The sequence below is a fragment of the Schistocerca cancellata genome, chromosome 1, assembly GCF_023864275.1.
Source record: "Schistocerca cancellata isolate TAMUIC-IGC-003103 chromosome 1, iqSchCanc2.1, whole genome shotgun sequence".
Taxonomy (NCBI): Eukaryota; Metazoa; Arthropoda; class Insecta; order Orthoptera; family Acrididae; genus Schistocerca; species Schistocerca cancellata.
Window position 1 is genome coordinate 265,091,512 of NC_064626.1, and position 18,519 is coordinate 265,110,030.

Here is an 18,519-nt window from a genome sequence, read left to right on the forward strand (position 1 = left end):
CATCGTCTGTTGATTGCAACAAGGGGAAGTGTGCTTATTGTCCAGGTGGAACTGAGATGCACAAAATTTTGGAAGAATCCTATGATGAAAATTCAATTGAAAAAGTGCAATTACATCGGTGGGTTTCATTTGACCATTGTAATCTAGACACTTAGGAAAAAGATTCAGAAGAGTTTACTGATTTACTCTGCAGCAAGTTGTCCTCTTTGATTCAGCATGACTACATTGTCAAGCAGCACGGACATTTTTTTAACTGCACAAACGAAAATCTGAAAGAGTCAAGAGTTCATTGCCACATGTGATTCTTCTAAAAATTGCAGCATATTTCTACAAGATGAAGCTCAGAGTCACAACAAATCAACAGGTCACAACCCAACCCTTTGTTATATATTTCAAACAGGAAAACAAAGTTGAACATCTTAGTTATGTAATTGTTTCTAATTCACTAGAGCGCAACAACAGTTGCTGTATATACTTGTTAAAAAACTCAACTTTTCTGACAATCCAAATTTAAAACCTTCCAAAAAAGTTATACTATTATGCAGATGGGCCTGCTGCCCAATAAAAAAAAAATTCTTCTTGAACTCTGTTTCCATGAGTAAGATTTTAAAGTGGAAGCACATGGAGAAGGGACTTGTGGCAGTGTTGTAGGACCTGTAAAGAGATTGACAGCTTATGCCAGTTTGCGAAGTCCCTATGAAACCTAAATACAAATCCTACTGCAACTTTTTTAATGGGCAGCAGAAAACATTACCAATGTAGACTTCTCGTATTCAGCTCAAGACATTGAATCCAGATGTTTCTCGAAAAATTGCTTTGAACAAGCACTGACTATCCAAAGAATGCATCAATATCATGCATTTACTCTGAAAACTAGATCAAAAATATTGGTGAAATACTTTTCTTTGAATTCAGAAGTTTGCGAAAGGGGAGCGACAAAATCTCCCGATGAACTAAAATTAGCGGACATATCAGGCTACATCACTGTTCTCTACCAAGCAAACTTGTGGCTTGGGTATGTCTTACAACACAAAAGTGAATAACTTGATGAAGTAAAAATAACTATTCTTCATCCAACTGGGCCATATATATCCTCCTTTTTGTGGCACCCTCCGTGGCCAACATAGCACTGCCACACACATGGCCTTATGGAAGTATGCGCATGCGTCACTGCATTCCTCCCCTCTTAGATAGATCAAGGGTTCTTGAGACATCCCCACTGTCCTTTTTGTACACTGGACTCTGGCTAAGATGGCGTGGTGCAATAGGAGCATACGGTCTGAAGTGCTTCGGGAACACACACATCATGGGCCCACCTTTCCATGTGAAGTCATGCAGCAAAACTGGAGATGCCAGGGCTGTTTCCGTGTCAATCTTGAGTGTCAGCTCTAATGACAGTGCTTGTGGCGCTGATGATGCTGGTACTGGCAGCCGCTCAGGAACAAGATCCCTGACAATGGTGTCAGAAGCAATAGAGCAACTGCTGGTTTGGCCACTGAGGACAGAGGCCCTTGCCTGCGTGGGAGTGGAGAATCGGCAGCAGGCTTGGATACAATAGTGTGAAATCAGAGGGCACCTGGCTGTCCACACAGAGGTGAAGCTGATCACTGCGGCCCGAGCAGAGGTCGTCCTCCGTGTGGACGTCAGAGGGCACCGCCCCAGGCAGGTGGTGATGACAGGTGAAATCCACATACGGCGACATCCGAAACCACGTGAGCAGACAGCCACACTTGGCTGGAAGAGGTGCAGCGGCTGCACAGGTTGACATCCAAATGGAGGAGTAGGAAGTGTACCAGTGTCCTCAGCTGGCATCCATGGAGTAGCTCTTCTCGCTAAATGGCTTGATACGGTACAAGGAGAGAAACCAAGGTAAGGCAATGTCAGACAAAGTGTGGGCAGCATACTGTTTCATCTCAGTTTTGAACGTTCAAACTAGGCTTCCACCTCACCATGAGATTAAGGATGGAACTGCGGGCCAAGAATGTGATGGGAATCACTAAATGCTGCAAACCCTTGCAATGAAAATTGTGGACCATCATCTGGCACTAACGTCATGAGTAAGCCTTCAAATGATAAAATTTTGGACAAGGCTGCTCAAACGACATAGAGAAATTGAGAATACACATCAATTACCAATTGTCAATAAGCGTTGAGAAAAGGGCCAGCTAAATCCATATGCATATGATCCCATGGATGTGACAGCATCAGTCAAAGAGACAATGATACACGGGGAGCAGTTTAGAGCATCACATACTGTGAACAGGACGCAACCAGATGGGTAATTTCACCGTTCAAGCTGTGCCAAATCACATGTCGATGGGCCCAATGCTATTATGCATGATCACCCCAATGATCTGCATGTAACAGAGAACCCCTGAATGAAGCACTGAGGGGCCATGTGATACGTGGCTAAAAGCAGAACACCATTTCAAAAGATGCAATAATTATTGAGGGTGTCGGGCACATGAGGAGGTGGTAAATCCAGCTAACCATGTTGTTCAAACATTATGACCTCCCATAAAACGGAGTCTAAATTTACAACCTTCAAGACCTGTGCACTAGTTACAGGAAAACCATCAGTTGTCTTCTGTATAGAGACATCTTGTGGATGAAAAGTAATTTCTCCTGATCAAATCCTGGGTCTGGAATGGCCGGCAGACAAGACAAAGCATCAGTATTTGCATGTTGACTCGTAGGACAGAAATGAATCTCATAGTTGTAACAGAAAAACAAAACAGGCCAACCTTGAATGTTATGTGCCACTTCACCTGGTAACGATGCAGAAGGACTGAATAAGGAAACCAATGGTTTGTGATCAGTGACCAGGTGGAATTTGGTACCACAGAGGAAAAAATGGAATCTCTTCACAGCATATACAACAGATAAAGCTTTCTTTTCTATGTGAGAGTGCCTAGTTTAAGCAGGAGTCAGCATTTTTGTGGCATAAACAATAAGCTGCTAGGAGACATCATGATATCTATGAGCCAGTACCGCCCGCAACCAATAATTTGAGGCATCTGTTGCTAGGAGCAAGTGGAAGCCTTGCTGGTACACTACTACACAGGTCCCAGACTGTAACGTGGCCTTATGGGTGGAAAATGTGGTTTCGCAAGCCAGCAACCAGTGAACATGAGTCACCTGGCGCAGCGATTGTCGCTGTCCCAGACAAAAATGTATGGTTGTAGGTGACTTTATCTACAAAAACCTGAAATTCCTAGACTGACATAGGGTGTGTAAGTAACACAATAGCAGAAACATGTTGATGCAGGAGTTTGAGACCCTCATAAGAAACTTCTAAAGATGAATGATAAAAGCTTGAAAAAATTGATATTTTTCTAAATTACACTTGGCCACTTGCACGAGAGTAAAACAAGTATGGAGATTTTGTAAATGCTCCTCAGTGGAGGCTCCAGAAACTACAATGTCATCCAAATAGTTTGCACACTCCAGCACAGGTGCTGTAAGTTGCCCCAAAAACAAGCAAAAAATAGCAATAGCACTGGCGACTCCAAAAGATAGCTGCAAGTAAAGAACAAAGAAGGTATTGACAACCCACATATGTTGGGACTCTGTAGCTAAAGGGAGTTGCAAATAGGTGTCTAACAGGTCAACTTTTGAGAAATATTGACCATGATAGCTTTGAAATGTTTGCCCATACATGGTGTCAGGTATGTATCCACCATAGATTGTACATTCACAGACATTTGAAACAACAAGTCTAACAACGCCAGATTCTGTGAGGTGATCTAACTCATCTTTCACTTGTTCCCTGACTGCCAGTGGCAGCAGATGGGCCTGGAAGACGAGGCCAAGCAGGTTTCATGGTAATGTGCACTTGTACTGTCCAATCCAGGAGAGAACAAAGAGGAAAACTCTGAATATAATGCATATAACTGTGTACACAGCACACTTTCAGACACTAAATTCACTTCATCTGAAATGGTGAAACCAAACAACTTAAGAGCAACTAATGCAAAAAGATGCTCCTTACATGTGTTATCTACAAGAAATGTACATGACTGGACTACTGACTTGTAGGTCACTGCGGCAGACAACTGGCCAAGAATAGGAACACACTGTTTATTGTAATTTACTAACTTTCGTGACACAGGGAGAAGCGAAGGGGGACTCCAGCTCATACAAGTTTGTGACTGTAACTAGATTACTGCAGCTCCTGTATCCACTTGCATGTGTAGAACTTTATGAAAAACCATAACATCAATTAAAAGCTTGGTTGACACAACAGAAATAGTCAATACAATGTTGTCCATACCTACATCAGGATCATTGCGCTAAGTTTTAGCATTACAAATAGAAGCAATGTGACCTTTTTCATTGCAATTACGACATTTCGCTTAGTGTTTTGGGGAGTCTGGGTGCTCATGGCTAATGAAACAATAAGGACAGTATAAGAGCATGGAATGCGTATGTTGCTGTTTACTGGCCTGTTTACTTTGCGACACCAGCTGCCTTGATGCTGTGGTTGTGTGCGGGCCGCCGAGCCCGTATCTTCCCATTACAAACTATCTGAAGCTTGTAGAGGAGAGGGTTGGACTGCTGATACTGCACACCATGACTCAATTTGGTTCTCCACTGCTCACTGTGCTATAGCTAAAACCTCAGAAATGGGTGGATTTTCACACTAGAGGTCACATTCACATCTCAAGATCTGGAACTAAAAAAATGATATGATCTCCCACAATCTTATCAGTATACGACTATCATATTGGACACAAATGACAATGACGACTTAACCCATGGCGTTCGCTGCCCATGCTCAACAGGACTGATGTGGTTGCTTCTTTTAGTGGTAAAACTCAACCCAGGATTCAATAACATGAATGCGCTTACAGTACATTTTTGAAAGAGGTTCACACATTTGGTCCAACATTAAAGAAGACACATCCTGCAAAGGTGCAAACTTGGTACATTCTCAGTGATACCCATGAAAGGAACAAGGTACGACATGAAATATTGTCAGTAATCCCAAAAGCGTGACAGTGTTGTCGCACACGTTTCTCGTATGTGTCCTATTCCTCAACAGACTCATCGTATGTAGAAAAGGGAGACAGATAAACCATGGGAGCCGCAAAGGCCGAAACAGCAGATGACACAGGCTAAGGAACATGCCGACTACACAAAACAGAAGCCAATGGTTGAAGCACCACAGTTTGACTGCCCAGAGTCTTTGATTGGTGGTGCAACACTGTGGCGAATGATTCTTGATCTCTGATCAGCCGATGTAAAATGTCCTACTTAACACATTAGCCATCATGAGAATAAATGAAGGACCAACCAAGATAGAAATTTGCACGGAGAACAGGACCACCACTGGCCACCAATCATGTTATCGTTACGTACAAGCACAACATGAGCAGTAGACTGAACACAACTTTATTCCACAAAAGTGTTAACAACTTGAATATAGTATTTTAACATTCAGCAGGAACCAACATGCACACAAAGAGCTACAGCAAAGCACACAGAGAACAGGCCAAGCACAGCTTGGCTGGCCTTAAGTAGAGTGGAGCACGTGGCAGGCTATGACGATGATCTCGCACACACATACAAAAGTCCGAGGCGCACTCTGCGGTTGACAGACTGCCACATGTGCAGCCTTCTGAAAGTATGGGCATGCATCACTGCACTTTTCATATCCAAGAATTTCTTATATTCTGTGAGTATCAGTAATGGATGTTTTGGTGAAAATAAAACCTGTGAATCCTACTGGAAGAACTTATATTTTACTTGGAAGTGATGTATACCAAGCAAATGAAGCTTTCTTAAACTTAAAATGATAAACAGAACCTATTACTTAATAGTTAGTTTTACAGTGGACTATTTACTTAAATCTTTATCACAGCAATGTTTATGTTTGAAAATATCAACATTAGTAGAGTTGTAACAATTAACGTAAGTACACAGTTGAATTACTGTTTTTTTTTTTTTTTTTTACTACTGAAGAAATTATCACCTCAAATTTATATTCTGGCCTGTGATTTACAACAATACTAGCTATTCACAGCATAAATCTGGAAATGTTAAAACTTGTACTTTTCAAAAAATTAAAATTTTAAATTTTGTTTTGAAAAGAATTTTCTTATATTAACCATATCTTGCTGTATACCATAGGAAAGGGTATTGATCCATGGTCTGTAGCTCAATTATAAAAGCTTCTACCACAAACTCCGAAAACTGCCATTCCCTGTTTTTGGACCCATTTATAATTTTACACCTCTGTAATTCAGGAGTTGACTTAGGCCAGCAAAATTTCACATTTTTCTATGTCTATACTAACAGTACACCTACGCTAAATTTCAAGAAAATCTGAGATGGTGTGGTTTGGACCTGTGTTATAATAAATAATTTTTTTATGTTTAAAAAAAAAAAAACTAAAAACCACCTCGATTGCGAAAAAAGCACCTAGTGTTAAGTGTTAACCCAGGTTTCGGCGTAGATAACTACACCTTCTTCAGAACCCACAAGTGCCTAAGAAGACCTTTGTCAATGATTAAAAGAACACCATAGCTATACATTTATAAACGAAAAAGAAAAGGCTTGTAAGTGTGCGACCATTTGTAGCAGCAGTTTATGGCGGGTCATGACCCATCGAACATAGGCCAGTGTGAGGTGGAGCGTACACCATTAAGTTGAGTAGTGGTTTTGACTTTGTACATATGTACTGTTTGTGTTTGCTTTTTCGTTTATAAATGTATAGCTATGGTATTCTTTTAATCATTGACAAAGGTCTTCTTAGGCACTTGTGGGTTAACACTTAACACTACGTGCTTTTTTCGCAACTGAGGCGGGGTTTTAGTTTTTTTAAATATATTAACCAACGATTGCTGACGCGCTGCGATGTTGAAGGTTCTTAAATAATAATAATAATAATAATAATAATAATATAAACCTTTGTGGTGGAAGAATGCACTGTAACTCAGTTGGTGTCACAGCAGTGAACTATACAGGATTAGCACTGTGGTGGGAGGCATGCACCATGAAATACAGGCCAGTGCACAATAAACATTTCTTGCATGTTCTACTCTAAAGAAAATACTTAATGTGGATTTACCAAGTCAGCAGACAGTCAAAGATTGGTACTAGGAATCATGCAATCAAGTTTACTGGTAACATGTGGACTCCCGAATTCAGCCATGAATCAAGCTGCTTTAATTTTTTGTAAGGAGCTGTCATTACTTGGCATTTGCAAGTTGATATTCCTTGCCCAATTTTATCAGCCAGTATTATGACAACACAATGTAGACTATGGCAGGTATCCCACAGACATACTACCTGAATAGAGGCATGTTGTAACAGTTGGGTAGTGGTAGAGGTGGTAAGTTCCTATGGGACCAAACTGCTGAGTTCCATCAGTCCCTAGACTTACACTCTACTTAATCTAACTTCTAACTTACGCTAAGAACAACACACACACCCATGCCCGAGGGAGGACTCTAACCTCCGACAGGGAGGGAGGGGGAGCTGCATGAACCGTGGCAAGGCACCTCGGACCGCATGGCTACCCCGTGTGAAATAACAGTTGGGAGTAGAGGGAGAGTGAGGGCAGCTGCGTGAATGGTGGCAAGGCACGTCAGACCGCATGGCTACTGTCTGAGAGAGGCCTTTTAATATTTTCCATAGGAGCACCATCTTGTCTCCCAATCGGATGTATGTCCATCAAGTATGAGGCAATATTTAAATTCATGCTGCCATATCTGAAATTCTAAAAGTCCACAGCTTATGTATGAGTATAGAAATTTGTACAATATAACATCAAAATGACAAGGAAGCTTTTCCAGATGAATGTGGTCAAAGTGTTAGCTGCAACTCTGCATAATTACTGAAATTCTTTCCTTCCTTTTCTGAAGCTGCTTTGAGTGCTGGGCATCCAACAGCTATTTCTGATGTGTTTTCACAAATCATTTCAACAGCTTTGCTGAAGAAACAGCTTAAAAAATTAGACAGTATCATACTTCAGTATGGAAACAACGATTTGCGCCACCCACGTCATTGGCAGAATTTCATTTCACCGACGATCTGATGATGATTGCTCGTAATGATAAACAGGTAAGCATTGAGTAGCAGATATTGCCACTTGTGAGTTGGTGTTACATGTTCGTTTGATTGCCAGCTTAAGTCCCTTCATAGTATGAAGGCTCTCAATGCTGGAGGTAAACCATTTCTTTGATGCGAACTGTTCACTTTGTTCCTAGTGCTGTGCTCTTCTCATACACCAACTCAAGCTACGATGTTCTTTATGAAAATTTACTATGTACCAATGGAGGAAGAGGAAGTGAGAAGGGAAAGAGCTTAATGCCATTCAATCCATTACTTTTTACATTTAAATGATAGCACCTTAATAGCAATTAAAAACTGTGCTGATGTTAACACAAACCATGCTGAATAGTTCTCCAATTGATGAAGGAAACTGCACAAAAAGGAAATCCTAGGAGCGAAACTAACCTACTATCTTCAATAAATATATCTTATATATTCACTTTCTTCTTCTGAAGAATTCCATAGTGCTTCATGTAATGCTGGTAAAAACTGCAATAAAGTGAAATTTCTCTACCCAGATGCTCCACTCGTTACATACGAGAAACCTAATGTTGTCTAGCTCTATCAGTCTTATGTATCTTTACGAACTAGCACTACTTGGACAGAATAACATTAAAACAATTGGTGCAAAATGCTCCTTCAAATATCTTTGATTTTTCACTGAACTCATATTCTTCCCTTCATCTGGCATACAATTATAGCAAAAAAGATATAACCTCACGCTTTACTTTGGGACATCCCACATGCCAACTTCATTTTGCACTTAGCACTCAAAACTTTTCATAGGTACACCCTAATAAACAATAAATTGATTAGGCCTATTATAAAACAAACTGCAGATATGTTTTGTAACTTACAACAGTACTGATTTTTTTGTTCTTTAAAGTCGCTCTCATTAGACACATAAATTCTGTAGGTTCTGGAAGAGGCTTCTTTCCTTTTGCTGGATGTGGTTTTGTGCGGCCATCATCTGAAAAGATTAAAATTTTGTTATTAATGACATAAATGAATCTTTTCCTTCATTTGTGTTTTTTCATAATATTTGAAATTTTCCCCAGTAGCTTGCATGTCCAAGAGAAGGAACACCAAAAACAAACACTGGTGAAACCTTGAGATAATGTTAAGAAAAGTCAGGTAAAAAAAAGTGTGGCAGTATCTAATACAGAGCAAACAATCTGCTTTGCCTGACATAACTCATTCAGAAACTCTAAATCTGATCCTTGCCAGATTACATACGCATACATAAAGAAAAACTCCCTGAAGTTTTTAAATTATTCACACTTCTCTCCTTTTTTAAAAAAAATTATGTTCAAACAATTTTTTTTTAATTAATGAGAAACACACTAAATGAATGACTTCACATAGGGACATAAGGACGGCTTCTAAAGCTCAAAATAACGACTTAGGGCCCCACAAAATTCCAAATATCACTAATAATAAAATCCTGACTATACTCTCCCATTGCACTTTGATTAAAATATCCTGAAACTCGACGTCATTTTTTTAGTTTCTGTGTAGCTTTGAGGTCTAACCACGTATTTCACAACAGTTTCCTGTAAACATAAACCTTGGTGGAGCTGGCTGGAGCACAGTGGATGTATTTATCTCATACACAGGATAAAAATACGGCTACTACAGCCACTCTGTCACAAATAAACACGTCAGGGGTAAAGAAAACTTAAGTAAAACGTTAACACTCGCGCTTCTGCAAGATAAGGAAAAAACAAAGCCGAAATATTATAAAACGAAACAACACTGTTATCACCTACCACTAAATATCAGCTGCAAGCTCAAAACAACTTTGTTTATTATACGCAAGAGGAAAATACATGTGCGGTAAAAAAGGCGGGCTACAGAAGTGGAGATGGGGTCTTAAAAAAAATCATTCAAACATAGAGTGTACAAGAAAAAGAAGCCTTGAGGAATAATCTACGCGTTACAATACAAACGAAGGCACGCTTATACTAACATCGACATTTTGACACGAGAGATATATGGGTGGAGGAGAAAAATCTTGGCGGTCGACATAATAATAACAAAACTTCACATCTTACGTTCTTCCAATCAGAACCTGAACACTTACACCTCTTCATAACCATAACCACAGCCCCACTGTTTCGCGCGCGCTGGAACATTCGCGTGAGCTCCGTCAAAAACTGCAAAGGAACGAATATATGGGAACTTAATCTTTCAAAAGCAATACTATCAAATTACATACAAAACATTTATATAGCTTCTTACAACTTCATTCTCAAGCAACACCATACTGCATATTAAAACTTGCCACTTCCCGCATCAAAGTTACAACACATTTACCAGAGAGTCCACGTTCGTATGAAACACCAAATCGTCTACCATCAGTAGGTATTACTTGGCGCTTTTTTATATTTATATTAACATAAAAATAAAACATTATTTCTATTCACAAAGTAATATATTACATTATTGTTTCATTTCATTTATCGGATCAAAACAAACCCTTAATTTTACCCTACCTGGAACACTGTTTCCACACCTGGCGAACAGTTGAACAACAGCCCATTTAGTGTATTTGTTTACAAACGGAATGAGAGCCGGTTGAGGTATTATGTGGTATACGTAGCGTTACTACAACACTGTATCGATGTTTACTTACGTTGTATTTTCTGTTAATGTAAACTCCGAAGTCACTAGTTAACGGTGCAATTGTTACATTTTCTTGGTCATTGTTTGCTGTAGATTGTTATTTTATTGTGGACAGATTTTCATTTCGCATTGTGTCCACATTTACATTCTCCAGAATCGATGTTACTTTTACTTTTTGCACTTTGCTGACAAATTGAAACCAGTTTCAGGGTACTACCACATTTTAGACTACATACATTTGTTTATCACCCTTGGCCTTTTTCCGAGATATTCCGAACACACAGCCCTTGTCAGGGACATAATTTTTGAAGGTAGCATTCCACATGAAGAATCACCTGTGGTGTCTCAATATATACTGCCCGTTCCTTTATGTAAATGAACGCATCTCGAATTATTTCAAGACCCAGCCCTTCTCAGAGGCACTATTTTTGATGATCCAAATCTATAGCCCTACTGTCATTTGTTAATGTAAATAAAATCGTTTTCATTATCTTCCAATCTTAATTTCAACACACATAAATAAAGTGTCATGCATTAGATAATGCTTTGGAACTGCCTTCATTGCCTGTATGTTAGTGCTTCTGTTAACACTTCGAAGTAATTAAAAAACAGTAACTGATTTGAATGTTTTTGTTTTTAATTAGTGTTAGGAAATAAAACAGCAAAGTAGAGTATCTGCCGTTAGTGAAATATGGCATTTCAGAATTTGTGTAATATTTACTGAATCCAGCCATTTGCTTTTCAGTTTCTAATTTTTTTTAAAAAAATGGTAAGAATAAATGCTGCTAATCAAACAAAAAGGCCGCAGTCTGAATGACAATTATGAAAGAGCACTCCATATAAATTACGATTAATGATAAAAAGTATAATATAACTCAAATAAAGCTATATAGGCCCTAATCAAATTGTGCCCATCAGTAAAAAGGTTTGATAAACTTGGAGTTCCCTCTCAGGGTACATTCAAGATACTTGTACATGAAGAAACCAGTTAATTTATTTCCAAGCAGAAGGCTGCATGGTTAAGTCTCCCCAAAAAAGTTATTATTAACTTCTTTGACAAGAACCAATTACAGATGCTACAATCATATGTCATAGATAAGTTAAATGATTGGTTTATGCAGTTATGACCTTTGTCTTAAACATTTGGTAACTGGTGTATTCAATGATAATAATTCTTCAGACATTCAAATTATAATGATCAGAGCATCTTATTGTTGCAGAAGCTTTTAATCAGTCAAGTGTTAGAAAGGCTAGAAAGGTAAATTACCTTCACCGCAGTGGGTTTATTCCTGTGAAGGTCTGAGCTGATATAGCTTTATGAGGTAAAATAAAGACTTCTCTATGAGCATAAAATGCTGGTAATTGATCACCTTAGCCTAAAAGTTACTAGAATCAGTAAAAATATGGCTTAATATTTCCTAATTGTTCATGCAGGTAACCTACATCAGAATATTACCACGTTATTAATTCGCCAAGAAGTAATAACCTATATTGTAATAGGCTATTAAAAAGTTTGAAGTATGGCGTTGTTGAAAATGCTCTATGCCCCTACCCATAGGTTTTGATTAGTCTAAAGTTTTCCCCAGCAGTGTTTGGTTAACACTTATTGTAGGTTTGCTGTGAAATGAGGGACATACTACCCATGATCCAGCTCACCCCTTCTAGTCCATCCCTAAGCCACTCCCACTGCCTGTCAGAGGCTGGGCCACGTGTGAAGGAGACAGTGTCGTATGCCAACTCGGATGCAAACACTCCACAGTTTTTATGTTGGTGTGACTGCCAGCCAGCTGCCCATAAAGATGAATGGCCACCACCAAACTGTTGCCAAGAACACAGTTGACCACCTGGTATCACAACATGCAGCTGAGCACAACATGCTCAATTTCAATGACTGCTTCACACCTCAGGACATTTGGATTCTTCGCTCCGCCACTAGCCTCTCTGAACTATGCAGATGGCAGTTATCCTTACTACATAACCTCTGCTCCTGTAAGTGTGCTGGCCTCAGTCTCCTGTAACCTTCTGTCTCCACACACTTCACCTTCATGGGGATCGATCTGAGCTGCATTCAAGGTATGCAGTGGTGTCCCAGACTTGTTTAACAGGATTGAATACAGGTGGCTTGGACAGTCACACACATATTCTAGTGTCCATGGAGTGTTGCTCAAAACTGACACAATTTAAGAGTGATGAAGTGGTCCATTTTCTTGCATAAGGAATAGGTTGCCTGCATGTAGCTTTAGATCAACAAACAGCTGCATGTGATTGGACAGTAGCTTCCATTAGGGCCTATTTGCAAGTGGGTAAAGAGGTGCTTCATTTGATCCTGTGTGTGGACATCATCCACATGAGAATACCTTTGCCACCTACATGATCTGTGCTCTGTTGGGAAACAGGGCACGTAACTTCACATGAATTTTTAAAATGCTCTTACCTTAACATCATTGTGTTTCATGACATCTCACTTTATCAAACAGATCAGGTTACCTTTTCTCATGCTTTCGATAGTGAATGGCAGTGCTGTGTTTGCATGCTAATCTTGCATCCTGTGACATGCAGTGAGTAGATGTACAGGTTTAGAGTGGTACTTTCTGTACTCCATTATGAGCTGGTGGTTGAGAGTGGAAAGCCTCATACCGGTATTGAATTAGCATATGGTTTGCTGCACATTGGCCCATTTATCTGCTGTCAGAATCTCTTATAGTGGCCTCCATTGCCTGTGGCAGATGATTCTGTTGGTGGTACCAAGCACCACAGCACAGTGGACTCCATCCAAAAGGATGGCAACTCAAATTCCCAACCAGCTACCCAGATTTAGATTTTTCAGGGCTTCCCTAAACCACGTAAGGCACATAACTAGGGTGACTTGTTTGAAAAGGCCATGACCATGTTCCTTCTCCATTCTTCTTTAATCTGAGTTTATTTTCCATCTCTAATGACTGTGTCATCAACAGGATGTTAAACTCTTATCTTCCTTCATCCCGCAGTAGTAGTTATTCTGAACTAAGATAGACATACACATGGTACACCCTTGATGACAGTGGCAAATGGAAAGCCCAGTGCCTCCACTGGTTGTTTGAGATGGAGTTATCCATATGTTGGACTCCACAAACTGGCCTGCAACAATATTAGCTGATACCTTTCATCTATCATATCCTGCACCCACATACTATGCCAATGTCCACTAAAAGGTTTGACAACATTCCACTCATGTTACACCTCAAACTATTATATATATTTAACAAAATGCATTGTAGTGATTACCCTAGAAACAGTCTACAATTAATTTCCCTTTAGGAGTCAGAAGAGGAGGTGTTATCCATATTAAAAACCATTAGTGTTATTTAACATATTTTTGTCATTCAGAGTTTTAGATACTCCATAGAACCAGTTTCTTATTTTTCTCTCATTAACATACAGCTTATTTTTGGGACAAAATTTGATCTCTCTTAACAGTGGCATGATATCACTTTCCAGGTTGATTCTTTGCGCTATAGCCTTAGAATCTCACAAATCTGCCTTTCCAATAAGTTTTCGCATAGATAGGCCCTATGTAGCTATATTTTCCTTAGTAACTCGAAACTGTTAGGACAGTACAAAACTAAGTCCATCAGCTCTACATCTACATCCATACTCTGCAAACGACCGTGAGGTGCATGGCAGGCAGTATGTTCCATTGTATCATTTATTAGAGTTCCTTCCTGTTACTTTCATGTATGGAGCAAAAGAAGAATGATTGATTGAATGCTTGTGTGTGTGCAGTAGTTATTTTAATCTTTTTTTCACGGTCCCTATGTGAGTGATATGTAGGGAATTGTAGTATATTCTTAGAGTCACCATTTAAAGCCCGTTCTTGAAACTTTATTAATAGACTTCCTTGAAATAGTTTATGTCTGTTTCAAAGAGTCTTCCAGTTCAGTTCTCTCAGTATCTCTGTGACACTCTCCCAAAGGTTAAACAAACCTGTGACCATTTGTGCTGCTCTTCTCTGTATACATTCAATATACCGTGTTAGTCCCCCCCCCCCCCCCCCCCCCCCCCCCCACACACACACACACGAATCATGGACCTTACCATTCATGGGGAGGCTTGCTTGCCTCAGCAATACATAACAGAGGGGTGTCTGTTGAGAGGCCAGATAAACATGTGGTTCCTGAAGAGGGACAGCAGCCTTTTCAGTAGTTGCAGGGGCAACAGTCTGGGTGATTGACTAATCTGGCCTTGTAACAACAACCAAAACGGCCTTTCTGTGCTGGTACTGCGAATAGCTGAAAGCAAGGGGAAACTACAGCTGTAATTTTTCCTGAGGGCTTGCAGCTTTACTGTATGGGTAAATGATGATGGCATGCTCATGGGTGAAATATTCTGGAGGTAAAATAGTCCCCAGTTTGGATCCCCGGGTGAGTACTACTCAGGAAAAATAAAACTGGCATCCTATGGATTGAAGTGTGGAATGTCAGATCCCTTAATTGTGCAGGTAGGTTAGAAAATTTAAAATGGGAAATGGATAGGTTACAGTTAGACATAGTGGGAATTAGTGAAGTTCGGTGGCAGGAGAAACAAGACTTCTGGTCAGTTGAATGCAGGGTTATAAATACTAAATCAAATAAGGGTAATGCAGGAATAGGTCTAATAATGAATTTAAAAAATAGGAACGTGGATACACTACTATGAACAGCATAGCAAATACATTATTGCACCCAAGATAGACACGAAGCCCACACCTACCACAGTAACACATACTTTGTGCCAACTAGCTCTGCAGATAATGAAGATACTGAAGAAATGTATGATGTGATGACAGAAATTATTCAGATAATTAAGGAAGCTGAAAATTTAATAGTCATGGGGGACTGGAATTCGATAGTAGGAAATGGAAGAGAAGGAAAAGTACTAGGTGAATTTGGATTGGGTGTAAGGAATGAAAGAGGAAGCTGCCTAGTAGAATTTTTCACAGAGCATAACTTAATCATAGCTAACACTTGGTTTAAGAATCATGAAAGAAAGTTGTATATGTGGCAGAGGCCTGGAGAAACTGGAAGGTTTCAGATGTGCTGTGTTACCAAAAGTATCTGGACACCCCCAAAAACATATGTTTTTCATATTAGGTGCATTGTGCTGCCACCTTCTGCCAGGTACTCTATATCAGTGACCTCAGTGTAGTCATTAAACATTGAGAGAGCAGAATGGGGTGCTCTACAGAACTCATGGACTTTGAATGTGGTCAGATGATTGGGTGTCACTTTTGTCATACCTATGTATGTGAAACTTCCACTCCCACTGTTTCTGATGTGACAGTGAAGTGGAGATGTGAAGATACATGCACAGCACAAAAGTGTACAGGCCACCTTCGTCTGTTGACTGAAAGAGACCGCCGACAGTTTAAGAGGGCCGTAACACGTAATAGGTAGAGATCTATCTAGACCATCACACATGAATTCCTAAGTGCATCAGGATCCACTGCAAGTTCTATGACAGTTGGGCGGGAGGTGAGAAAACGTGGATTTCATGGTCAAGCGGCTGCTCATAAGCCATACAACACCCCAGTAAATGCCAAACGATGCCTCGCTTGGTATAAGGAGCATAAACGTTGGCTGATTGTACAGTGGAAAAACGTTGTGTGGGGCAACGAATCACGCTACACAATGTGGCGAACCGATGGTAGGGTGTGGGTATGGCAGATGCCAAGTGAATGTCATCTGGCAGCGTGTGTAGTGCCAACAGTAAAATTTGGAGGTGGTGGCGGTATGGTGTGGTTGTGTTTTTCATTGAGAGGGCGTGTACCACTTGTTTTGCATGGGACTATCACAGCATATGCCTGCATTGATGTTTTAAGCACCTTCTTGCTTCCCATTGCTTGAAGAGCAATTCAGGGATGTCGATTGCCTCTTTCAGCACTATCGAGCACCTGTTTATAATGCACGGCTTGTGGCAGAGTGGTTATATGACAATAACATCCCCATTATGGACTGGCCTGCACATAGTCCTGAACTGAATTCTATAGAACACATTTGCGATGTTTTGGAATGCCAACTTCGTGCCAGGCCTCGCCGACCGACATCAGTGCCTCCCCTCAGTGCAGCACTACATGAAGAATGGGCTGTCATTCCCCAAGAAACCTTCCAGCACCTGATTGCACATATGCCTGCGAGAGTGGAAGCTGTCATCAAGGCTAAGCATGGGCCAACACCATATTGAATTCCAGCATTCGATGGAGGGTGCCACGAACGTGTAAATCATTTTCAGCCAGGTGTTTGGATATTTTTGATCACATGGTATAGATTATATAATGATAAGACAGAGTTTTAGAAACCAGATTTCAAACTGTAAGAGATTCCCAGGAGCAGATGTGGACTCTGACCACAATTTATTGGTTAAGAACTGTAGATTAAAACTGAAGAAACTGCAGAAGGTAGTAATTTAAGGAGATGGGAGATGCATAAACTGAAAGAACCAGAGGTTGTAGAGAGTTTCAAAGAGAGTGTTAGGGAACATTTGACAAGAACAAGAATGGGGGAAAGGAATACAGTAGAAGAAGAATGGGTAGCTTTGAGAGATGAAATAGTGAAGGCAGCAGAGGATCAAGTAGGTAAAAAGATGAGAGCTAGTAGAAATCCTTGGGTAACAGAAGAGATATTGGATTTAAATGATGAAAGGAGAAAATACAATAGTGCAGTAAATGAAACAGGCAAAAAGGAATACGAACCTCTCAAAAAGGAGATTGACAGGAACTATGAAATGGCTAAGCAGGAATGGCTAAAGGACAAATCTAAGGATGTAGAAGCAGGTATCACTAGGGGTAAGATAGATACTGCCCACAGGGTAATTAAAGAGACCTTTGGAGAAAAGAATAGCACCTGTATGAATATCAAGAGCTCAGATGGAAAACCAGTTGTAAGCAAAGAATGGAAAGCAGAAAGGTGGAAGGAGTATATAGAGGGTCTATACAAGGGAATGTACTTGCGGACAATATTATGTAAATGGAAGAGGCTGTAGATGAAGATGAAATGGGAGAAATGATCTTGTGAAGAATTTAACAGAGCACTGAAAGACCTAAGTTGAAACAAGGCCTCTGAAGTAGACAATACTCTGTTAGAACTACTGATAGCCTGGAGAGAGCCAGCCATGACATAACTCTTCCATCTGGTAAGCAAGATGTATGAGACAGGCAAAATACCCTCCAGCTTCAAGAAGAATATAATAATTCCAATTCTAAAGAAAGCAGGTGTGAAAATTACCAAACTATCATTTCAATAAGTCATGGATGAAAAATACTAACATGAATTTTCTACAGATGAATGGAAAAACTAGTACAAGCCAACCTCAGGGAGGATCAGTTTGGATTCCTTAGAAATTTAGGAACATACAAGGCAATACTGACCCTACGACTAATCTTAGAAGATAGGTTAAGGAAAGGCAAAACTACTTTTCTAGCATTTGTAGACATACAGAAAGCTTTCGACAATGTTGACTAGAATACTCTCTCTCAAATTCTGAAGGTGGCAGCGGTAAAATACAGTGAGCAAAAGGCTATTTACAATTTGTAGAGAAACCGATGGCAGTTATAAAAGTTGAGGGGGATGAAAGAGAAGCAGTGGTTGGGAAGGGGGTGATACAGGGTTGGTGTCTATCCCCGATGTTGTTCAGTCCATTTATTGAGCAAGCAGTAAAGGAAACAAAGAAAAAATTTGGAGTAGGAATGAAATCCATGGAGAAGAAATAAAAGCTTTGAGGTTTGCTGAGGACATTGCAATTCTGTCAGAGACAGTAAATGGTTTGGAAGAGCAGCTGAACAGAATGGACAGTGTCTGGAAAGTAGGACATAAGATGAACATC

At 40.0% G+C, this 18,519-nt stretch overlaps 2 protein-coding genes across 2 annotated transcripts in view; one reads left to right on the forward strand and one right to left on the reverse strand.

The window, feature by feature from the left end:
- Nucleotides 1–10,425, reverse strand: part of LOC126170869 (signal recognition particle 14 kDa protein) — a 39,467-nt gene extending 29,042 nt beyond the window's left edge. The window contains exons 1-3 of the mRNA XM_049920756.1: nt 10,300–10,425; nt 10,142–10,214; nt 8,916–9,028 (exon numbers count right to left, since the gene is read on the reverse strand). Coding sequence (XP_049776713.1) covers nt 8,916–9,028; nt 10,142–10,214; nt 10,300–10,323 — 210 coding nt within the window. The 5' untranslated portion in view covers nt 10,324–10,425. The remainder of the gene's footprint in view (nt 1–8,915; nt 9,029–10,141; nt 10,215–10,299) is intronic.
- The window catches only part of LOC126170885 (nucleolar complex protein 2 homolog), a 31,246-nt gene continuing 23,095 nt past the window's right edge, over nt 10,369–18,519 (forward strand). Inside the window, exon 1 of the mRNA XM_049920757.1 lies at nt 10,369–10,418. The gene's annotated coding sequence lies outside the window, so the exon portion shown is untranslated. The remainder of the gene's footprint in view (nt 10,419–18,519) is intronic.